Genomic DNA, 25927 nt, shown 5'->3' on the forward strand with positions numbered 1-25927 from the left:
TAAAAGCTTACTGATACCAATTAAAGCAGAATAATAAGAGGTTCATTTTCTGGCTGATTTCCTAGAATGAAGCAATACATCGCATATATAAACTGACATTCGAATAAAACTTGAAATAGTGAAAAAAAAATAACTTAAGTTCACAATACCACTATGATTTTTTTTAATTGGCATAAAAGAATCTGACCTATTGAGTAAAATACCATTCTAAAAGCACCATATTCTTCAACCATGAACTTCATCAAAATATCAAAGGTATCAAGGTATCATGCTTATGTTCCATCCCTAAAATTAACTTACTAAAAGAAACAGTTTTCATAAAAAATTACTTAAGATATTCTGTATTTCATACAGAATATGATTAGAGTGCTAATTCACGCAAATCAGGAAAAGAAAATTAAAAATTGACTACTGCTTCAATCATGGCTGCTGAGGGTGAAATACCTGATCAAAGCGTGGTAAAGGTGTTGACTCCGGCTGTGGAATAACTTGTTCTGCAACTCCAGATACATTTTCTGACAGAAGAGACAGAGGATCTGGGGCTAGTGGGTCTCGATCGGGAGGTCGAAGAGAGAACGGAGAGTGACCTTGAGAATGGGCTGCCGACTCAGAGCCAGATGGAGAGGAGGGGAGAGGAGGAATAAGAGACAACAAATGCTCTAGATCTACTCTATTCTCTTCATCATACATCCGAGGTCCTTCCCCAATTCCTTCCATTCTCAAAGTTGGCAACTCTGAAGGATTTGCAAATTCAACTGATGACATGGGGAGAGGAGAATTGGAGGAACACTGCTCACTTTTGAGACTGGTTGTGGACACAATAATGGGCATGGTACTCATTGTTGACTCACTCATACCAGGTGCCGAGCCTCCAGATGTCTCACCTCCTCCACTAGTACCCACCGATTCAATATCCATTCCGTGACCCTTCTTTGTGTGCCTGATCAGATGATCCTTCCTCCCAAAACGCTGAGGACAAAACTGGCAGAGGAAATCTCGGCGACCCGTGTGTACCACTAGATGCCTCCTCACATCCTTACGTGTGAAAAACGTGCGGCCACAGTCACTGCATGGAAATCGACGTGGCACCTCCGACTCAGTAGCACCACGCGCTGCAACACTTGTTGATGGCCGGGTTTGCGGGACATGAGCCTCGCGGAGGTGACGCAGAACTTCACTAGCCCGAGCAAAGCCCCTAGCACCACACACTTCACACTGTAACACACCCTCCCTGGCGGCATGGCTAGCCATATGCCTCCCATGAGCCGCTGCTGAGCGGAATTCCCGAGAACACTGAGGACGATCGCAGCGCAGGATGGGTGAGGCCGCCACCGTAACAGCAGGGGCACTCACATCTGGAGTCACACTATCACCTGCAGCACTGCGGTGCACACGCTCGTGGTTTCGAAGGTGGTCACGACGTCGGAAACTCCGAGAGCAGGTCGCACACTGATGCCTCCTCTCACCGGTGTGAATTAGTTTGTGCCTCTCCAATTTGAACTTGGAGGAGAATGCTTTGGGGCAATCGGAGCAGACAAAAGGTCGCTCACCAGTGTGCGAATAGGAGTGCTGGGCCAACTTGCCCGGACTGCCGAAAGTCTTCCCACAGACAGAGCACCTGTGTCTCTTGGGTGTTGTTTCAGAGGTAGAAGGAATAGGGGTGGTAGGAAGCTCAGTTTCCCTCCCACTTTCATCAGCAGTGTCCACAAGGGCATCTGGCCTCCACTTGGAGTCTGCCGTTTGGGGCGTACTATCTGGTGAAGACTTTGGCTCCGATGACTGACCAGCATCTTTGGTTCCAGAGCGTAGTCGCCCACACAGACTCCAATCCCCGGCCATTTCCTTGGTGTTTTTGTTCTCTTCATTTTTGATGACCTTCTTGCTCTTCCCAGACAAAGCTTCCGCAGTTCTCCTAGGAGATTCTCTCAGAGCTGGAGCCTCGCTCCGCCCAGAGTTCCCTCTCCGCGTTCGAGGAGCAGTAGAATCTCTCCATTCTCTCATTGCCTCACCCAATCTCTGCAGCCTCCCTTCGGAACGCAAAGATCGTCCACGACTACCGTAACTCTTGCTCGGTGAAGAACTTTTGCTTGAATCACCAGAATGAGGTCGACCACTGTAAGCTGCTTGCGTGGAGGATGAAGCTCTTGCTCTTCCCAACTGCACATCTTTTTTCCTGCCATTGTCCTTTCTTTCCTTTTCTTCAACATAATCTAGGAGTAGAGAGAGAAAAAAATGCTTAGATATAATTGGCATTGATAAGAGTGAGACTCAAAACTAATCAGATGCTTGTCCCATACTTTCCAAAAATAACCCATACCCGAGTTTTTCCTATAATCAATACAGTAATTTAGCATCTTTAACCATAGAAAAATCTATCGAAAAATGGAGTACAATCCATCAAATATACTAATTCCTTGTTTAAAGTTATAGCCTGACTTACAAGGTGGCCTTTTTAACCGAAAGACAAGATCCACTAAACCTCTAAGTGTTCGCTTTAGAAACCTAATCGCAAAACACAATTTTACCTTGCCCGCCACGTACCCCACGGGGTACAGTAACGTGCCGCCGTGGTTAATTCCCCTGCCAGCTTTGAGACTTGATCTTACTCGTTGCTCTAAATCTACTACTATGCCGGGAGAATACCAACAACTTTTCAAGGAATTCCGTGCTGAAAACTCCGAATTTACGTTCGTATACACTGACGGTTCCAAATCGGATACCGCCTGTGGGTGCGCTGTGGTATCCCCATATCATGGAGTCCTTAAGGCAAAATTGCATCCGTACTGTTCCATTTTTACGGCTGAGCTCACTGCCATTAGGATTGCTCTCCGATCCATTAAAAACAGTGTTGCATCATTTTATGATCTGCACAGATTCATACAGTGCTCTCCAATCCATATCTCTTTATTCTCCTTGTCATCCCATTGTTCAGGACATACAAAGCACTCTTTTATCCCTGAGTAAGAAAGGGACCACTACAGTAAACTCTTGATTTTACGAAGCAGGATTTTACGAAGTTTTCGATTATACGAAGTGATGTTGCGGTCCCGGTGAAAAGCCTATGCTAAATACATGGCGCTATTCGATTATACGAAGTTTCGATTATACGAAATTTTTTGAATTTACGAACCTCGGCTCGGTCCCTAGGAGCAAATGGCATTCGTTTATACGAACTACGGCAAAAAATGTCAACAAAACTAGTTACGCCGGCGTAAGTAGCTAAAAAATCAGCGCTTCCAACTGTGGTCCATCAAAAGTGCGAAATCGTAAATGATAATGCAACTTTGGAGAGAAATGGGTCCCCAAAAACCTCACTGTGGGAATTTAGGGGGAGTAGGAGTTCAGTTAAAATATCGCGGCTGACATTATGCCCCTATTTACGTGCCTGTTCGTAAACATAGCATCGACAATAATTCGTAGTTTAACATGTCAGGAAGGTCGCGTGGAGTATTTCGTATTAATTAACCCTTTGCACTGCTGTGAACGTACTTCGAAGACTACTTGACTACTTTTCGCCGAAGCACTTCGAAGGGTCCCTAATCCGGGACCCTTTCCTCGACGAGCTCACCCTCGCTGGCCCCTGAAACTGGGCTATTTTTTAATGCATTACCTGACGCAACCCTGGGTTTCAAAGGGCAAAGGTGCCATGGGGGGAAAAAGAGTAAAGTGCGTGTTACTGTGGGGCTGTGCGTCAACCAAACGGGCACGGACAAAATAAGCCCGTTGTCATTGGGAAATTTGAAAGGCCACGGTGCTTAAAACATGTGAAATTGGAAGCCCTCCCCGTTTTTTACCATGCAAATAAAAACAGCTGGATGACCCGAGAAATTTTCCAGCAAACGGTTATACGTCTACAGAGAAAAATTGCTGGAGAGAACAGCAAAATTGTTTTAATAATGGATAATGCCACCGTTCATAAATAAGTGGAAGATCTAAAATTGGCTAATGTTCGAGTCCTCTTTTTACCCCCGAACTCGACTAGCAAGTCCCAGCCCTTGGACCAAGGCATTATCCAGAATTTTAAAGTCCTATACCGGAAGAAGCTTGAGCGGTATTACTTGCGATGGATCGGTATGTATACATTCATCTATTTTGCTCATGTGCGTTTGGATATCGATTTAGATATTTTTATTCATGATTATCATTCTTTCAAATCTATTTGCTACTTTTATAAATGGGAACAGAAATTAATAACATCCCGAAATGGACGTTGATACATGCAATCCGCGCCATAATATCTTTTCGTGTATATATTGACCTTTGTGAATGAACAACTTAAATATCTTAAGTACTGGGCTCTATTTACCGCCAATTTATATTTCAGGCTTCTCGTAATGAAGACGCACTTCCAAGTCTAACCATGAACTTTCTTCTCACGCGCTTCCCCGTTCTCCCATGCTGGGGTTCTGTCTTTCCAAAGTCGTCCCTTCCCTCCTGCCGCCTTTGGCTGATCTTGCTGACACCCACCTTACGCATCCCAAACCCCTCCTTCCCCAGCATTTCCCATTCACTCCCTCCCTAAGGAGACTGTGCTTGTGTGCGTCGCAAAAAAATACGGCCACCAAAAGTAGACTCAGGCAGAGCTGAAGGCCATTTCCCCACCCTTCTTTGTCCTGCCCCCTTCACCAGTCCTTGTGCTGACCACACTTCTTCCCTCAGGCAATCCCCATCCCACTCTTATCCACCCCACCCACTGGGAACGTTCCCCGATTGTGGAGAAGGGCATGGTTCATCTTTACTTGCAACGGGGGGAAGTTATTAACCGGAGAGAGGCGGAAGAAGTATCTTCCACTATCGGGAAAATGGTGCCGCGCTTATAATTGTCTCTCTTCTTCTCAGCTGACTTTTCAATTGAAATTAATTTCTTTGCTCTTTCCACACTATATTTATTTACGATTATGGCGCGACTATTTCTTAGTGCTAAAACTAAGAAAATCTTTTCTCTATGTCAATGATCCTTTGCCTAACTTTCAATACGGCGGAGAAAGGAACACGAAAACTAAATGAGGTGAATGTACAGGTTTTTGCGTGTCATTTTTTGGGAATTCACGCTAGCGAACCAATACTTAACCACGTTGAGAAATGATAAAACGTCTCTTGTAGGAAAACAATCAATGTGGATAATAACGTTTCTATCTATATTTCTCCGATACTGTAAGATGTTTCTCCTGTTGTTTTCCGGTTGGAACCTTGCTCCAGTCGGCATAAAAGGAGAGAAACATACTATATGAACAGGTCACCTCACACCCGGTATGAAGAATACAGTCCTGATGAAGAATTAAGTCTTTTATGGCAACGTCTGCGAAGATGATGGAACGGACGGAGAACTCAAACAGAATTTACTTCAAATATTCGCCAGAAGATAATCACATCCTACGTTATTTATGATCGTAATTGAGTCTCAGTGAAAATAGAGCACATTCTGCTGAAAATACGAAGTAACTCGAAATATTAACTTACGAAGGTTATTTTGGAAACGGGCTAAGACCCTTGTTTTTCTTTTTTTCTCGTCACTGAGCGATAGAGGGCGACATAAATGGCGGTTAGGCCGGCTGCCGCTAAAATTCCGTGGGTGTCAGAAACAAATATCTATCTTTTGCATACTTAATAGTAGCTATTGGCTCCTAACCACAAATTTATAACTGTTAATTCTTATAATAAACATTGCAATTCATTATTTGATTACGTTTTCTAAATTGGTCGGGAATTTCTTTAGCGATCGTTGATGTTGAAGTATGAACAAGAAATGGGAATTTTATGGTGGTATTTAACGATTTTTTACATCATAAATCGATAGCAAAAAGCCTTTTCTATGAATTATACCGAGAATAACCACCGAAAGCATTTAAATAAGACCACTAAAGACAAAAAACGGCCGAAGAAACAAAAGCGAACATTTTTTTCGTGACTTATGAAAAAGGTTTGAATTTACGAAACTCGATTTTACGAAGTGCCAATTTTCCGGTCCCACTGACTTCGTAAAATCAAGAGTTTACTGTATAAGCTTCGCTTGGGTCCATGGACATGTGGGAATACAGAAATCGACCCTCTGACCAGCTCTCGTAGAGTGAGGTTGTGTTTGCCGTGCGCTCCTGAAACCGGTTCTTTACTGACCGACAGCGATCACTTTGGGCTTTCACGCCGTTGCTTCCGTTTTTCTTAGTGTAGTGATTTTAGTGTGTACTTCTACTAATCATATTTTGCGAAGTAGTAAGAGTAGTAAAAGTGTAATAGTGAAGTAGTGTTGTGAAGCCGCCTGGTCCTGTAGCTGCTGCTGTGCCTGCCACGCGACGGGGAAACGGATAAGTAGTCGCTGACCAAATAACTTGCTTTTAATTTCTCTTCTCTCTTCCTTATTTCAAGTTGCCTTAATTGTTTGTAAAGATTGCCTAGTTATAATACTATTAGAACTTATTGATAGATTTAAGGTATTAGTGTTAATTCCTAAAAGTTACTTGATCCTTCATTTGTGTGCGAGCTCTATCATTCATCTTGTTCTTCATCATTATTACCTGTCTTAACTAACTCGTTTATAAAACTAACTTCCTCTTACGCAATATTTGTATCATTATTATCGATTTCTGTAATTTCATAGCGTTTTTATTAAGCCGATAAAGCCGCTAGAGTAGTATGGCTGGCCGATCTTCCGTCACCAAGATGAAGAGTAAGGCGAAAAGCGACCTTCTTGAGGCACGCGTCACCGAACTCGAGAAATTGGTGGCAGAAATACACGCCCGGGTAACGGGTTTTGTGGAAATCCCACGGTCCGGGGATCGTAGCGTCCCCTCTAAGGGTCCTCGCAATTCCAAGGTGGAGTCTCGAGCAAGCTCGGGGGCGGTAGCCTGCGCGGAGACCTTGGAGAGGACGGTGCAGTCTTCGGGTCGGGGGATTACTCATAACCTGAGGCCCGAGTGGGTGGCTGTACCCCAAGGGCGGGGGGCGGTGGCACGGCCAAATCGGGGAGTGGGGGAAGCGAAGGCTAACCCCATCCCCGTTCACAACAGCTTCGAGGTCTTGTCGGAGGACAATTCCGGGGAGCTAATTGGCGAGGTCGTGAAGGAACCCCCTGTCGCGAGGGATGCAGCTTCGAGAGGCAGCCGGGGAGGGAGGGCGGGGATTGTTCTGTTAGGGAGTTCCAACGTCCGGCGGATTTTCCCCCAGTTGGAGAAGAGGGCAAGGAGAGATGGAGCGGACCAACGGGTCTCTTCCTGGTGTATCCCAGGAGGTCTTGTATCCCACACTACGGCGGTGGTAAAAGCAGCGGTGAAGGACACGGGCTGTTCTAGACTGCGGGTGGTGGCCCATGTCGGCACTAATGATGCCTCCGAACGCAGAGCTGATGAGATCTTAAATTCCTTCAGGGATCTAAGCTCGGAAGTGGAACGCGTTCGGAGGGGCACTGGTGTTGATATGCGACTGTCCATCTGTAGCATTGTTCCACGGACGGACTGCGGCCCTCGAGTTTGGGACAGGATTTCCTGGATCAACAAGAGGTTGTGGGAACTCTGTGTGAGCATTGGGGCAGAGTTCGTGGATCTTCGGCCGGTGCTTAGATCGTGCCGGGCTCCCCTCAATTCGTCTGGGGTGCATTATTCCAAAGAGGCGTCGGAACGGGTGGCTCGTAGGATTTTTGAGCACTGCAGGTATTATTTAGACTAGAGGGTAGGTCATCTAGCGGGGTTATCAAAGATTTAATTGAACGTAGCCTCCGAGGAAATCCGCAATGCGAAATATACAAGAAAGTAAGCTTAGAAGCGTTAACGCCGGACAATAGCGTCATTATTCCCAAAACGCGTGCTCCAGAGAAAGAAAAAATATCAAATATTATTAGTACTGCCAATAACATTCTCCCGCTGAGTATACAAAAGCCTAGAAAAGAACCAACCGAAACTCTAACTACAATATATGACATTAACCTTGTTGTAGTTAATTGCCGTAGCGTAAAAAACAAGCGTGCCGAAATCGAGCATATTTTTCAGGACGCAGACGTGGTCATGGGGACAGAGAGCTGGCTTACGGAAGATATAAGCGACAGCGAAGTTTTTCCTCCAGAATATAAAATTTACAGATGCGATCGACGCAATAGAACAGGTGGCGGAGTTTTTATTGCAGTTAAATCCCATTTACAAAGCGCCGCCCACGAAATAATTGACAACGAAATTGAAAGCGTATGGTGTACAATTAAACAACGAAACAAAAGGAGTATTCATGTTTGCTCTTTTTATAGACCGTCGAACTCCGAAGTCGATATTATGTACCTTCTAGAAAATCAAATATCCGCATTTACTCAGAGAGACAGTAAAGGTGTAATAGTAATCGGGGGAGATTTTAATCTTCCATCCATAAACTGGGATACTTACACTGTAAAACCGAATTCAAGGAATAAAGAAATCGGCGAGGTATTACTCAACATACTTGCAAACCACTCTCTCGCCCAAGTAGTTGACAAACCTACGAGAGGAAACAAGCTATTAGACCTTTTAGCAGTAAGCGATCCTAAGTTGATAAAACAAGTCGATATTATTGACGGTATAAGCGACCACAGAGTAATCTTTGCAACGTTAAAAGTTGATGTGGTGTCAGCCGTAAAACCAAAACGCAATATTTACCTATTCGATAAATGTAACTTCACTAAATTTGGCGAGATGCTTAATGACTCCTACAAAAAATTCGTTGTTACATCAAAGGACCAAAGCACAGATGTAATATGGACACGTTTCTTAGAAATTCTGCGCCAAGGAATCAACGAACATATTCCGCAAAAACTGAAATGTGATACTAAGGAACCTCGCTGGTACAACAACGATGTCAGAAGAGAACTTAGGAAACAGAGAAAACTATACAACTTGTACAGAAAGTCCATCACGTCTCGTAATAAATCGAAGGAACTTGAAGCTAAAGAAAGTTACGCTGCTCAATGCTCAATAACCAAGAAATCAATGCGAACTGCAATGCGAAAGTTTAAGAAAAAAGTACTTGGTGAATTACTCGAAGAAAATCCGAAATCCTTTTGGTCGTACGCGAAAGAGCTTCAGGGAAAACATTCAACCGTAGATTCGTTATTTGATAAAGATGGTAAACTTGTCACCGAAAATATTGACAAAGCTAACACTTTAAATGCCCACTTCGAAAGTGTATACACTACTGGCGATACTCAATTCAATTTAGACATCCCATATACTGAGGATTTGATGGAAGAAATATCTATAAAACGTGATGGGATAACTAAACAACTACAATCGATTAAGAATAGTAAATCTCCGGGTCCGGAGGGAATACCCGGGCGTGTCCTCAAAGAGTTAGCTCCACAGATCGCGCCTTACTTAGAGATCATATTCAAGAAGTCACTCTCCGAAGGGAAGTTACCGCCCGACTGGAAAATTGCAAGTGTTACACCCATTTTCAAAAAGGGAAACAGAAATGACCCAGGCAACTACCGTCCAATTTCCCTAACATCAATTATAGGCAAGATACTTGAACATATCGTTGTTAGTAATATCATGACTTTCTTGGACAGACGTAACTTCCTCCATGACTGTCAGCACGGATTCCGAAAAAATAGATCCTGCGAAACACAGCTCGCGCTCTTTCTTCACGACGTTATAAAATCTGGTGAATCGAAAAGACAAGTTGACGCACTATTTCTAGATTTTAAGAAAGCTTTCGACACTGTACCTCACAACAAACTTTTATACAAATTACAGTCATGCGGATTAAACGGAACAGTTGTATACTGGATACGCGACTTCCTCAGAGATCGTAAACAAAAAGTAGTTCTTGACGGAATTAGCTCTGATGTTGTAAAAGTTACATCAGGTGTTCCACAAGGTAGCGTAATCGGCCCCCTGTTGTTCATTATATACATTAACGATCTGTGCTCCCGCATTAGCAGTAAAATACGTTTATTTGCTGACGACGCTGTCATCTATCGCGAAATTAGTGATCACTCTGACTATGGAAATCTATCATCGGACTTAAACAACGTTCATTTGTGGAGTCAAGAGTGGGGACTCGAACTTAATCTGAGCAAATGCATGGCGGTACATTTTTTGCGGAATTCGTCCAACACTAACAATGTTTATGCAGTGGATGGCATTAACATAAAGGCAACAGACGAAGTGAAGTACCTGGGAGTTACGATAACCTCGAACCTCACGTGGGGAACTCATATAAAGAATATTTGCGGTATAGCCCTGAAGAAATTAGGATTCGTCAAGCGTATTGTGGGAAGATTTTCGGATGAGAAAGTAAAGGAAAGGTGCTATTTCGCTCTCGTCCGACCGCACCTTGAATATGCAGCGAGTGTATGGGATCCAGTGCAGAAAGACTTAATCCGCGAGCTGAATAAGATACAAAGGAAGGCTGCGCGTTTCGTCAAAAACCGCTACGGGCGTACAGACAGTGTTACCCAGATGTTAAGCGAATTAGGCTGGGAGCCGTTGGAGACTCGGAGGCTGCGCGCTAGGCTTAGATTGCTTGAACAATTAAGAATGGATATATTTAAGAGCGACACAGAGAACATAATCTTAGAGCCACACTATATTTCCAGGTCCGACAGAAGCGATAAATTAAGAGAGATTTTTAGCCGAACGGATAGATATAAGAATTTGTTTTTTCCCCGAACAATAAAGGACTTTAATAAACGCTTGTCCCAACCTCGTTAGAGCACTTCTTTTTTTTTTTTTTTTTAAATAGCTGTAAACGGCTGGTGTCCTAACACCCCCTGCCACACGCCTTTTAGGCGGCTTGCGTGGTATTATGTAGATGTAGATGTAGATGAAATACCAGGGAATGAGAAAGCAGATTCTGCAGCCAAAGATGCACTCGGGTCTCCGGATACAGATTTTCAATTAATGCCAGCGGAAGATTTAGGAAATGCCATGAGGGGTATAATTAGACAAAATTGGAAGACACAATGGCTTGAAATCCAAAATAACAAACCCGCAGGGAGGAAGTGGTTTTAGCACGCTTAAGAATTGGTCACTGCTTATTAACCCATTCATACCTCTTCACCGAAGAGAGGATACAGCCCCAATGCTTAAATTGCGATTGTCCACTAAAGGCCGTATCACACTAGCGACTGCGACCGCGATTTCGGCTGCGGCTGCACCCCATCACACATTGCGGCCGACGCCACGATCGCGCATGCGCACGTATGAACGTTTCTGCTTGTGGCTTGTTTGTTTACGAAAGCCCAAAGAATAGATAGAGAGCAGCAATTGTTGAAAATGTTCCTAAAATATGTTAAAACGTACTTCATTTTCATTCACCTGTGTACTCGGGTGCAATATCCAATATACTGGGCTTCCATCTTCACTTTAAAAATCCGAAATTATCTCAGCGTTATCTTATAACCTTCTTGAACTTCCCTCGCTACGGTAACCAAAACAAACAAACACGTCTGCCGCAAGCGCGCGAGATTGAAATGGAGCTCTCTGATTGGCTGCCACTGCCTCGCTCTGATTGGTCGACGGGCCAGTCGCAGTCGCGGTCGCAGCCGCAGCGCCGTCCGCAGTCGCTAGTGTGATACGGCCTTAACAGTGCGACATATCCTGACGGACTGTGCAAGATATCGGACTGCACGGACGAATCATAAGCTCCGAGATAACCTAGCTGAGGTACTAGGAGACACTCCCGTGAACATTTCCCGACTGATAGCATTCCTACACTCAACTCGACTTTTCAATAAAATATAAATGATACCTCTTGTAAATTATTGACACGTTAATTTCAGAACGGGCCTAATCCCCTTTATCCATTCCAGTCAGTGAGTGGTGCAAAATGGCCTTAGCCGCCGACGCACCCTATAAAAGAAACACTACTACTACTACTACAAGGTGGCGCTTGGGCATTTAAACATACAGTGGAAGCCCGGTTTGCAAGTATGACATTTTACGAGAATTGCATTTTTGCAAGTGATAGTCTTTGTACCCCCAACTGGCCTACGTTTTACATGTAAAATAAATCGGATTTAGCGAGGTCAAAAAGTTCCTTCCACTGTGTACACTCGGTTTTACAACAGATACTTCTCGGGGGCTATGCACCACTGAGCAAGCATTAACAATTATGTTTTGTATTATCTGTTTTTTAAACTAAAAATACAAGATGTTTGTCAGATCTACTACACCTAAAGCCAGTTATGTCCAAGCATTTTTGTGATTTACGGCCTTGAGTACGCTCCATGTGCTCCCACTTTACGTTCTTCTTTTGTTACAAGCAGCTATCAGTGGGAGGGGAATGGGAGAAAGATGACAGCGGGAGAGCGAGTTAGTTCCCCCCATCTTATTTGGCTGGCTTCATCTCTATATTATAACAATAAGCTTCGTCTTAAGCGTGGGAACTTACACTGTAGTGAAACCCCCTCCATCTTTTCCTGCGTTAGGTAAGGAAGTTGATAGCGCATTTTCGTAGTTGCATCGGCGCCCTTACATTGACTATCGACTTATGGATAGCTACAGCAACAATACCTGTCGCTGCAGGCTATCCCGTGATGTATATTTCGATGTTTCATTTATGCATAGGAATGTAGTTTGATCAAGACATCGTCAGCTATTGCCAAGTAGGAAAATCAAAATTATTACCAAGATGGTAAAATAACAATCAACCATAAGTTAGTGAGCAAAGACTCATCACCACCGAGTAATCATTTGTAAAAAATTTGTAGAAGCAGAATTACTCTGCTGATAGCAGAAAAATTCTCTTATTAGCGACCAATCATAGTAAATCTTCATTATCTCTTCTTCATATTCTCCAAAATTCAGTATAATTCAAAGTTTCACATCATATCAGCAGAAATGTGACGCACTTCCACACAATCCCTTTAATTTGTTTAAATAAATGGATTAACTTGGATAAGGGTTACCCCCAAGGGCTATGTACTATTCGAGCACAATTAAAAAATGCTATTTCTGAGCCTCGCCTAGTCATACAACGTTGTCATATGCATGCGGAGCTAAGAAACAAGCCTGAAACACCAAAAAAAGCCCTTTCTTTGAATCAGCAAAACAAGGGATTGTTCCTTTGGGTCTGTCAAGGTTGTCCTTCCTTCCGGCTCCTTTCTTCACAGAAGAATTTTGTTTACTTGTAAGGTAGGTGTTTCCCTTTCTGACCTGGCAACCTTACCCCCTACCTCGAAAAATTCTCTGCAGCCAGACTGTATAAAGGGGTGAACTCAATGCACTCTATCCTTTGAGCACAATCCAAGGCAGAGGGCTGATGGGGCCTCAGCATTCAGCAGAAGAGAGCGACTGAAAAACTTCTACCATCCACTCGACTAGATGTGCCCAATCACACGGCAAGGGAGAGTTGGGATGTGCGTAAGGGGTGGAGTTTACTCGCGTGGAGGTGCAGAGTGTACTCAGTCTCAGGGGTGCAGTAAAGTTGGGTGGTTTGAGTGAGTGCATCATATCCGGGAAACGTAAATATTTGGACATTAAAATTATAGAAGAGTGCGAAAGTAGCTGGACTTTAAAGATTGATATCCGGAGGCGGTTTGGTATCTCATCATTTACGTAGTTCCCAATATTAAAGAAAGATACAATTCGTGCAGTTGTGGACGAACTAGGAACACCCAGCAGCCATAAATATTTGTGGCAAGGGGAACATCCTTAAATGGAATCTGCACTTCAAGTGGTTTTGTCAACAAAGGTCTGCAGGACTGCCCAAAAACGGTGTGATGTTAAAGACAAAAGCTGAACACATTTTCAACGGGGAGAAATGTCTTTGCGAGAAATATCTTCAACCACCGAATCATGCCATGTTTCAGTGAATCTTTCAGCCAATTTTCTCAACTGACCGTTGTACTGGTTAAACATTTGAAAACTCCACAAAACTGATATTGTCAACATGACGTATTTGCAAAATTATCCAAAAACTTCTACCACATACCAAACATATTAATTCCGACTAGTTACGCTGTTTTTACAGCTTTCTTCGGCAATCAAGAAATACAACAACGGGAATAAAATCACCGAAAACATAGGGAGTTAAATATGCAGCTGTTGAAACTTTCTTCCACAAATCTTTGATAAAGAGGTTATTTCCTGCAAAAGGTATTGTCATTACTTACATAAAAGACAAAATAAACCTAACAATGAACCATTAGTTAAGAATTCATTGAACTACTGATTAATTGAGGTTTCAAGGTAACTATTGCAAGTGTCTTTGTTATCAGTAATTCTAATGTACAGGAGAAAACCGGGCATTAAGGAAATCCACACCATAACCATACATTGACGGAGGAAAGACTATTGCAGTACTCTGCATTACTTACATGTGAATACATCACAATGCTTTCATGGCCATACGTAGGCAACGTAAGTATGCAACATTGCTTGTTAATACAATTATAAATACAAAACTGCTACACTTTGAAAAATCAATTTTTCTCTCCATAAAGGAAGGGAAAAGGTAACTTTTACCCTACCACCTGATGTAAACAAAAGTTGCCATATTTTCTCCATGCAGAACCTTAACCCACCTGGCTGAACTGGCACAGAATGCTTTCACTGATTGGCTGACTATTTAACCGCCAATTGCCAACTTAGGAAAGTAGCACTATGATAAACATGATTTTGCGAAAATATCTCAAGCATAATGTCACAACCTAATATTTATGCCACGGATGACAGCAAAAATACTTTCATTTCTCAGAATTCAAAACTATACAATCATTATTTCAAAATTTAGATGGGAGGATGAAACTAATATTACTGACTCAAGCCCCGATTCAAAGACAGCACATACTTACCAATACTTTTCAGTGGTTTAGTGCCCATACAATAGGCATACTCTCTTGCGTACCATACTCGTAACTCTGTATTAGGCTCTATGTCCTAAAAGAGAAATTATTGAGATTACTGAAGCAAAATGACTAGTATTGAAGAAAGGTTCAGCAAAAACTTGAGACAAGAGTTTAAATTCAGGGGCTGGAACTGATATCATCAACATGTGAAACAAACTAAATATTTGATGGTGACCTCATGAAAAAATTGAATTGCATTTCTCAGATGAAACTTAATAGGCAGTGATGGCACAGTTCTGCTTTAATTTTTCAATAATCACTTTGGATGCAGAATGTAACTCAAATTTAGACAAAACACGCATGGCATGAGTAAGGGATAAAACATGCTAACGCATTTGAAGCACTTAGTAAAAGAAAATGAGGCAAAAAAGTTGTAATGTCAAGGCTATAAAATAAATAAAAGGGGTTAGAGGAGCATTTTGCCAGTATAGAATGATGAGAAACCAGCTTTGACTACAACAAAAGAAATTGGGATGGTATATATACCTCCTTATAGTTATTTCAAGACAAAAGAAAAAATCCTTCCATTGACCAAATTAAGATTCCTATCAGGAACTATTTTGGTTGCTTCAGAACTACACCATCGTATGCGTAATAATGCTATTCCATTATTTCTATTTTATATGGTTGCATTTTTCAACAGGCTAAGTTTTTTCCAAAACTAACAGTGTAGGCAAGCACTGAGTGATCATAACATGCTCACAAATTATTAAATTGGCACAATAATCGATGGGTAACCACTTACACAACTGACTAAAAATTTTGGATTAATACAGATTAACTGCATTTAACAACAAAAAATGAGGAAAGAGATCACATTCACAACGACTAAAACACAAATAATTTATAATTTTATTAAGCAAACACTTTTTGCTCACCTTTATTGTGACAAAATATATTCCAGCATGATATTGAAAAGCTACAAGATTTTGTTCCTCAGCATTCCTTGCAGGGCGAACCATGGCCATCCAATTACAATATTCTTCCCAGTTTTCTGTTCGGCCTATGAAAATTGGCTCTTGACCCTCCAAGAAAAGTCCAAACTCAAGGCTGCTTCCAAATGCATTACCCGAAGGATGTGAGTCCAACTCCTTGGCTTGAAGAGGCCCAAAGCGTGTCCTCCTCCTCACTAGCTCACGTGCAAACACAGATGGTCCCTCTGCAACAAAGTGTGAATAAAGAACAAAATTGGAAGAAATAAAGCACTTCATAAACTAGTATACACAGTGTACATAGTATTCACAAGTGCAAAAATATTAGCACCAAACAATGAAGTTTTTCACAAATTGTACAAAAAATCCACAGAGAAAACATTATTCGCCTTGACAAAGATATGAACCCAGATCCCTCGATTTTCAGCCGAGTGTTTTAGCCAGTTAAGTTACCGAGGCATCATTCTCCCCCGTGGAAATTTGTGGAGTATCAGTCAAAGCGAATGATTTTTTTCAGTAGATTTTTCGCACAATTTGAGCATTGCGGGTAAATCTGTGAAGTTATCACCATGGCTAGTCCCGGTATACTTAAATTAAAATAGAACTTTACACAGTAAATTTCTTCCTTTCGAAAAAGATGGTTTGTTAAATCAACGCCATGAACGTACACAATAAACTCCAATCCCAATGCAGTCATACACTCTGAAGTGAAATCTCAACACTTTCAAAGAATTGGGAAGAATAAATGGAAGGATAAATTGTGAAAAAAATCCTCATTTAATTAGTCATTCTCTCAAGAATAAAATGCTAAGTTGACAGACATGTGACGTCATCAGAGTTTTGGCTCAATGAGAACCACTCATTGAAGGAAATAATCACAGACACGGTACATTCACAAATACAGTGCAACCTCGATAAAACGACACCCCACGGAGCACCAATAAACACTCGTTATAGCAAATTGCCGCTTTACCGGAGGTGGAGCAAATAATAGCCAATATGTATACCTGTTGTGAACAGTTATACAGGAACAGAGTGGTGCGGTGACAGATAAATTTCTATCTGATAAACGTAAGCATAAATCCAGACAAAAGGTGATGTTTATTTGCATCACTATATTTCATTACTCAAACAACGACTAATTGTTTGGTGTTTTCTTGGCCATGGTGTCTGCCATCAAATGCTTTCTATTCATGCAACTCATGGACGTGCGGGTATGCTGACGACTGCTTTCTGCCGCCCGAGGAACAAAAGAAGATCAAGCATTCGCAAATGCTAATACCACAATATTTTCACCAAAATTAACTACTTATTTATCAAACGACAGTTTACCACATAAATTTGAGACTGAACACTCCATTAACTTCATTTCTAACAGATCACTAGCAATTACAGAGATTAAGTAGTCTTGATGTAAGTTTTTCCGGTGATGAAACCCTCGCTAAGGCGAGAGCCAACACCAAAAGGGCCTCGTAAAAACGATTTTTTTAACACGCTTATTATAGGGTCAATTGACGGTGCATCGGCTATATCTCGTAATAGCGGGGGTCTCGCTATAGCCCGTACTCGCTTTAACGAGGTTCCACTGTACATAGCTATTCATACCAGCATCTCCCATGTATCTGCTACTAACAGCCCCACCTTCACCGGTTGGTGGACCAATACAGAGCATATGAGGAAGTGATTGACGAGCCCTGCTCTGTACCACATTATCCTGCACAACCAGCAATGGTCCATGTTGGTTACATTCTCCAGCATTACTGTGTTCACAATCCTCACACCCTGATCAAAGTAAAAGAGGAAATGTTAAAAAAAATCTGAATTCATCAAAAATGAGTTTCTAGGAAGAGTTGAATGAAGGCTTTAAATGGAACATGCAGGCAGTTCTCCAGTTTCATACAATTCATACATTCCTAATATACCCCTTATAAGTGATTTATGCAAGCAAAATTCAGATTGCTTTCATATTAGAGCAATTAAAAATCTTAGAATCTCCATAATAGAGAGAATCAATACCCTGATTAGTGCATCACTTTGCATTATTTAATGTTTACCTTCAATTCCCATAAAAATGAATTGAAGTCGATACATCTCAAACACATCCCTCCTTCGATTACAAAAAATACATTTTATTGCCCTAAAAAATCTTCAAAAATGCACAGCTAACACTGAATCAGCAACATTACATGGGCAGAATTACCATTCACAAGCATAAAAACTAGGCCAGTTAGCATTCGCTAACTTGCTGAATAGATACTGTAATTACAATCTCTCAGCAAATTAATTTTTGAAAGAGATATATTAACTACAATGGTAAAAACAAAAAAAAATTTGAAAATAAAAAATTAAGGCACAAATGTGAAAAAAGCGCCCACAGAGAGAGACATCAACAACACTAGATCATTAGCTAAGAATACATTCAAGCACTCTGTATTTTTTTACTATTCCATTGACCTATCGAAACCTTTATCTATTTTAAAGAAAATTTGCAAAATTCATGACGTGTAAGGGAAAGTACACTCATTTTTCCCTCATGATGGTTTTGACCAAGTCATAACGTCTTCAAGCCCAATAATTATACTCATCAACAATTTCTCTCAGAGAATTTAGAGTGTGTAGTTAGTAAATTGTCCATTTTTAAAGGATCATGCCACTAATCAGCTGTTGCCATATTTTCAGAAATTACGGAAGTACACTACAGCAATAATATACTTTATATACTGAATTGGGATGTGGTTAGATATTGTACATCAAAGTTTAATGTCTAAGACAAATAGCTGACAAAATTACACACACAGGCCTTGTTGCAAAAAAAGAAAATACCAGCTCTACGACTACATTAATGATGCAACTAACACTACCCAGGTAAAAATATTTGGTCTGTAACTAATCTGGATCTGGTCTGTAACTGGTCTGAAAGGCTAAATTTTGTTCTGTAACTGGTCTGTAACAGAACTGGACTGGTCTGGATTTCAGAGAGGCAAAGGAAAATGGTCTGTAACTAGTCTGGAATTCTGGTCTGTAACTGTGCTGTAATATTCGATGGTGTGTAACTGATCTGGATCAACTGTCTGTAACTGTACTGTAATTTTCGATGGTCTGCATCTAGTCTGGATCTATTCTGTAACTATGCTGAAATATTCTATGAGTTTCAACTGGTCTGGAACTATTCTGGAAGAATTCCATGTGAGTCAACTGGTCTGGATTCTAATGTGACATGAGATCTGATATTTTATTCGGTCATCTGCAATTGCTCTTAAATTTATTTGTAACAGTGAAATTATTATAATGTATATCAGGCATTGATACTTAATGGAATTAGGAATCCTGGGCTATGGATTGGTCAATTTTTAATGTCCATTAATTTTTTTTCAAGAAGGGTTACAATTTTATATTTGTTATTTCATAGATGAATTTCACATGGGTTCAAAGGTACCCATGGGTAAGCCATGATTGTGGGCAGTGCACTGCCCACAATCATGGCTTGTGGAGAGTTGCGTTATTTGGATGGCATTAGAAAGGGCTGCATCATAAATTGAGACTAATATCAGAAGTACTTCAGATATTAGTCTCAATTTATGATGCAAAATTTATTTTTATGATTTTTTTAATGATTTAAATTTATGATACAAACTGCAAATTGAATATGCGAGGTAAAAATAAATATTACTTCTAAATGATTGCACAAGCAATGAAGGTTGAAATATCAAATAGGGTTTAGAAAGTAGATAGCAGTCAATAAAATAATTTGCAATGGTTTATTCTAATTCCAATGTATTTACCGATTTCAGACAAAACTTTTTGCCCGCAACTTCCACTGTAATAAAAATGAACTCCTCCATGGTGGGTAGACATAGGGTAAATGAAGGGTAGTACCCTCCATGGTGTGTAGTTAACCCTCCATCAACCCAAGCTCTACATTCCAGGGAGCGTAAGGCAAGGGTAGCACTACCATGGAAGAAGGATTCTTCCTCACCAAACATCTACACTTACATGTTGCATACTAACATAGCTATCTTCTTTCAAAAAATTGCATTGAATTTCTGTAGGGAAGGGGTGCAGTTAATGAGCTGATTGTAAGAAAAATTTAATATCTTCCAGCTAGTAGTGCTTACACACTTCATTTGGGCTATGGACGCATAAAATAATATACTCAAGTATCTATTTGCCCCCTCAAATGCAAATGGATCTCAATTCAGAACACCGTGTATAAAATGGTAATAAGGTGAACGCAGTGCATCATTTCAGTAACCCATTAAAATTAAAGCATTTGTTGAAGAGGAAAATATCTGAGAAGTCCCTCAGGTACCTTCGTGAAGGTACACCTCGCACCTATAAGAAGCAGGTGCACCTGCTCCAGAGAAATTTAGTTCAGTAAAAGAATATAGTAACTGCGGTAAATACATATTTTGCGGATTAAAAATTTGAGTTACAATTTTTTCCCATTTTATAACGTACTTATAACGTATTAAACATCGTATTTTGAAACTTGCGCCAAAACAACCGGCGGCCATCTTCTATACCACGTGACCTAACAGCCACTGGAATGTTTACACTCGTAGATACAGTAGTTTCCGACTTTGTGAATTAATCTGTGCCTAAAACCGTATTTTACAAGTAACTGTATGTTTAAGAACGTGTGGACGAGGAAAATATAACGTTATTCAAAGTGATAACTTCCAAAAAGGAATCAAAAAAATACTGTTTTATGCCAATTGCATACTACCACAATGAAATCAACGCCGGATAAAGTTTTTATTTACCGGGTTTGCGGAAAAAGTGGCTCCTTGCAGCACGTAGAGATTTAAAGAAGATGCCTTGGTCAGTATCAACCCATCTCTGCTGCGCTTACTTTTTTAATATAAGTACATGGAATATATTTTTACAATCGATAGTAAATCAACGAACTTGAGTATCAACAATTTTTAGGACTAATGCAATTAATGAACTACTTCTTTCAACCCAATAGTTATATAAGATTATTTATTACTACGTTCTCACTGTGGTTACAATTTAGGTTGATCTTTGGCTTAACTTGTATATTAAAAATACTATGCATTCAGATCGATTAAGTTGAAATATTTCAAATTACTGTTCTCGCGTTAGAAACCACATTGTTAGCTGTTTTTCATGGCATAAAAGCATTAGTCTCACTATAAATTCATTCGTGCATGAAGGGTTTTTCTTGAAATTGAATAACCATATTAGAGAATATGTGGAACAATTTTAAGTTACCTTAAGTACTTATTACTTAGCTGGTTATTAAATGTTACAATTCTCATTTTCCAGGATTGATGGCGATGGACACTAGACGTTTTCTCTACTACGATACATGTTAACTGTGTTACTAGTACTAGAGAATGTTTTGAGTAGTACATCAATAAATGTTAAATTGCCTGTATAGATTTATTTTATTGCATAGAAAATCATCCACCTCCATACGAATCCAAAGTTTCCTGTTGCAGGGGATATGTTATTGATGGTTTGTCAAAAGTCATATGCTAACATGTTTTATCAACTTAGAACTTGAATGGCAATTCACAGCTGAAATGCAGTTGCCATGTGTGAGCACAATGAATATCTTACGATCGGGTTGACATTTGTTAAATTCTGAATTCCATTTGCACTCATACTGATATAATCTGGAGATATATCAACTCTGAGCTTTTTATTGTAATAAGAATACTTAACTTTCTTGCCCCTTACAGCTGAAGACATCCATAGAGATGTATCATCGCTTTTCAAAATTTACAATGTATTAAATTGATTATGTAAGAATGCCATTGTAACAATTGAAGATTACTGCTATCCAGTATGCCTTTATCTCCGTCATATTTGGCTGTTTGGGAAATGCTCTCAGTAGGCTTCTCAGATAAATTTGTTTAGGCTGTTCCCTTTTCCTTACTAGCTGAACTGAACCAGTCAGATCAATGAGATTGACTGATCTTATAGTTATCCTGAGTCTCAGGTTAAGTAGTATAAACCAACTAGTCACTAGAACAGATTAGTTCCAGACCACATAGTCTCCCTGATAACAGCCCAGTTCCAGAGCAGTACAGACCAAGCTATTCCTGGGTCCAGACCAGTTTACCCACCCGTTGTCCAGACCAGTTGCAGACCAAACTGGTCTGGAGCAATGTTTCAATTTCTTCCCAGTTCCAGACCAGCTACAGACCTTTAGTTCCACCCCCGTTCCAGACCTGTTCCAGCTCAGTTACAGACCAAATATTTTTACCTGGGTACTAATAAAATAGCTGTATATGCATGACTGAAATAACTATTCAAAGAATGCTTTTAAACGACTCTGTCCAACTGCATTTAGATTAGAGTTGAGATCGATGGATAAATATATTCTCAAACTGTACACATTTTTATCTAAGGTTTAAGCTCTTCTTAATATACAATTAGAGATAAAATCGCATTAAATTGACATTAAAAACTTTTAACCTAGGAATTTCAGCCCTGAATGTAGGTAATTACCCAATCATCACACCAAAAGAATTATCTCATCGGAAAACCGACTTGGTAATTTTTACCTTATGTAATACATATGACAATACTTACATTCCATGGGTATCGCGAGTATGTTACTGGAAAGTATAAAGAAATAAGCTCAAATCACAGAGATATATAACTAATGAAGACTTAAAAGCAGACGGCCATTTCCAGATGGCAAAACAAGAGGTATTAACATGAACAATCAAAAAGGATACCGTGCATAACAAATCACTAGCCAAGAATGCAAAATCTCGGGTTATTAAATAACACCATCCCCTCGTTGAGCTGAACATCTCGGCGATTTAAAATTTTAAATGGCCACCGTAACAACTTTTTCCTACCATAATGAATAGAAATGTTACATAAAGCTGATAAATTGCACGAATGAGCGCTAAAATGAGTTGAGATAAGATTTATTTCCAATAAACACTACCACCAGTCAATGCATATAAATGACATGAGTCTCTTGCAGGCAAATAGAAAAAAATATGACAGCGCCTTAAACAACACCTACTAACAATTCATTTTCTGCATGACATACTTCTTACATTTAGGCAACAAATTAAGATTGACGCATTGAATATAATAATTTAAGTACTCACATAGATTTGAATCATCGAACATGATATGCTTAAGTAGTAAGAACGATTTGGCTTCCTTATCACCTTTCTTTCACCGTTTGGGCCATATTGAAGAACCTGAAATCGAAATTTCATTGAATTATCAATCCCTTTAAATTGAAAATTAGCTAAAAGCATTAAATCATAGGACAATAGACAACTGTAGTCTAGAACAAGGGCATTTAAAGGTAGACTAAACAATACCAACCTAATGTTGTCGAAGTATTCATCTGACAACATAAACAAAGGCACTTCAGCAAAATTTTACCACGCAATAAAATAACATAATGTAATTATCTATTCGTATTACGGCCTATAAGGATAAAATAGCAGCATCCAACTCAGAAACATGCAAAATAGAGCATATTTTCATTGCACGTGAAAATATAACTTCTCGTCAACACCAATACAGCCCCGATAGAGCACGACAGTCCTTTGTTTGGTGTCCGAAGTTTATTAAACATGGCAAGATGATATCTCAATACGAAAGTTACAAACTTACCAGCTTCCAAATCAACCACTTGTCACCTTTTCATGTGTGAGAACGAACACAACGAGAAAGAAGACATGTTTTCTTTGATGAATCATGGGTAATTTTACGCGGGAACATTTGGTCACGGAATATGTTGAAATCGCACCATATTTAATTCCAGTCCTCACCGCATAGGTGTCGCAACAGTTCCATGAGCGATGTTTTTACTTTATGAAGGAAAACAAGGGTAAAAAGCATGAAAATACTTAAAAGTAATTGTTTACAATGCATTTAGTCCATGGCTGCTATTATGGATGGAATAGCATCATGCTATTCTTCATTATTGCAACCGATGTTGCTATAATATAGCGTATTGCAACGCCTATGCTATTTGGTATTACGAACGGTTGCAATTCGTGTTTTTACTACACCGGAAGACGTAATTCTCAGAATAACATAGGCCCGTTGCTATTTACTATTATGAACGGCGAATAGCAACCGGTAGGCTTGCTATAATATTACGCGGTCTTCGATGCCGAGCAATTCGGTATTGCAACCAGAAAACGTGCGCATTGCGATGTCGAATTGTTTTTCTGAGGTTAAAGTAACCTAATCAAGCATTGAAAAATGGAATAATAGCCAAAAATAAAATGATATCAGCTTTATTTTAATTAAATAATAGTAGCATAAGTGATGAATATTCAACTAGTTAAGTGATTTGGTTAGGAATTAACATTCGAGCTTACTATATGAAGCACAAGCTTGCTTCATCGACAGTACGAAAACAATAACAATTAATGCAAAGAATTACTACCATTAGCCCAAATTTTACGTGTTTAATTCATATTTACAATTCATAATTTTATTTCATCACTTGACTTGCTACTAAATATATCCTCAATGTAGGCTATCAGGTCGATTCTTGAAAAATTTCAAGCTTGTGTTAACACACTAACTCGCCAAATATATTAATAGTTATAGCTTTCAATGAAAACCATATATTACCATAATAATACCATATACTTTGATCAGCCGTTCATTTCCTCAATTGGACAGTATATACAAATACATGCAACGAGTCGAAATTGTTTTCCCCACTATTCGCTGCCTTCTACAATTAAAACTAAAAATTTACTAAATCATAAACACGGGCAGTCGACTTGAATTACTTGCTTGAAAACAAAGGATTTCTCCGAACACCAATAAAGTTTCCGAACAAATATGATTCATCACAAACGTTTAATGGAATATCCATGCACTACATCATTAATGCAATATATATCATGTGGAATTGAATACAAATTGTTTCCTCTATAGACAAGTAAGTTATTCACACAATTAAGTTTCAGTTTATCGGCACAGTTCAGGGTCTATCAAAAATTTCAGTGAGCACATAATAAAATCAGCTGATACGAAAACAATGATAACTGACACAACAGCACTTTCCACACGATTCACTATTGCTAGATTCACTTTTTCACAGCTGTTCCATCCATCCTCAAATTCACCATCACCTCCCTCTGCTTTTTCCAAATATGCAGCTGAAATATCGATACTATTCCATCATAATACATGAAAGCACAGCTGTAACGTTGCCACCTACTTCATTTCCTAAACAGAGAATGAACACTGAAATTAGGGAGTCATATAATATATAGATAACATTAGAAACGAAAGCTTCTAGTTCATACAGTAAAACGATATCGTCACGAGCAATACAATAAAAGTTGATACATATTAATTCTGATATGCAACAAACAGACTTCGAAGCCTAACACATTTACGAAGAAAATCAAACATATTTAGCTTTCAATGATTATTTCGCATAGCATATATCTCACGGTAAAGGACCGATCGGATATAGGTAAATCATTGAATATTTATGTCCGATAAATCATCATTATAACAACGAAATTATGACCTAACCCACCTGTCTGAAGCCATTGGGAAATTATCACAACCACAACAAACAGCTGATTTCTTAAATGAGATTTTCAAAGCGTATTATATATTTCCAAGGTTTAATATAATTTTTAAATGTAAATAAAGCAATTATTTATAATTTCAAGTCAATATTCCGTAAAATACAGAAAAATATATAAAATATCTTCTCCCTCATTGGTTACGCAAACTGTTCAGAAAGTTTTTCATACGGGAAGAGGCGGAGCTTCCAAATAGCTCGCGCAAGAAATAGCATGCTGCTATTCCGAACAAAATTATTACTACGCTTCATTCATAATACGGGGTCGTTGCTATAATGACCCGCAGAATAGCGTATGCTATTTTTTGCAACGCTTATCCATAATAGCAGCCCATAGCTGCATAGCAAAGTGATATCACAGCTGACCATGATGCACGCACGTCATGCGTCATCCTCTGTATTACAGAGCGAACAATTTTTCTTCCCTTTTCTATATATGATGGGCTTGTTCGCCAATTTTTTTATTATTGTCCATTGATATATTACTAACTAGTCCACCGATTATAGTAGGTCCATATGGAGTATTCATAAAGTATTCGGCAGTCTATTCTCTGTTCTCCCTTCGTAGACTTTCCATATAAATTCACAATAAGGCCGACTCCCTTTAAATGTACCTAATAA

At 39.8% G+C, this 25927-nt stretch overlaps 1 protein-coding gene and 1 long non-coding RNA gene across 5 annotated transcripts; one reads left to right on the forward strand and one right to left on the reverse strand.

The window, feature by feature from the left end:
* On the reverse strand, positions 1–23442 carry LOC124155727 (PR domain zinc finger protein 10-like). Of its 4 annotated transcripts, none has more exons than XM_046529787.1 (6): positions 23356–23442; positions 22836–22931; positions 17341–17517; positions 15682–15962; positions 14750–14834; positions 1–2210 (listed from the first exon to the last, which is right to left on the reverse strand). In XM_046529787.1, exons 2-6 carry the CDS (start codon positions 22855–22857, stop codon positions 421–423), a joined length of 2355 nt encoding a protein of 784 aa, XP_046385743.1. In that variant the 5' UTR covers positions 22858–22931; positions 23356–23442; the 3' UTR covers positions 1–420. The 4 variants fall into 4 exon arrangements, with proteins under 4 accessions (XP_046385743.1, XP_046385746.1, XP_046385742.1 ...); XM_046529790.1 differs by lacking the exon at positions 23356–23442 and adding an exon at positions 23062–23265 and having other exon boundaries at positions 17377–17517; XM_046529786.1 differs by lacking the exon at positions 23356–23442 and adding an exon at positions 23062–23264.
* LOC124155728 lies at positions 19466–21136 on the forward strand. Its single transcript, XR_006864225.1, has 2 exons — positions 19466–20556; positions 21025–21136. It is a non-coding gene; the product is annotated as an uncharacterized LOC124155728 (long non-coding RNA).
* Positions 23443–25927: the final 2485 nt, after the last annotated feature.

Source organism: Ischnura elegans, chromosome 3 (assembly GCF_921293095.1).
Source record: "Ischnura elegans chromosome 3, ioIscEleg1.1, whole genome shotgun sequence".
NCBI classification, from domain to species: domain Eukaryota; kingdom Metazoa; phylum Arthropoda; class Insecta; order Odonata; family Coenagrionidae; genus Ischnura; species Ischnura elegans.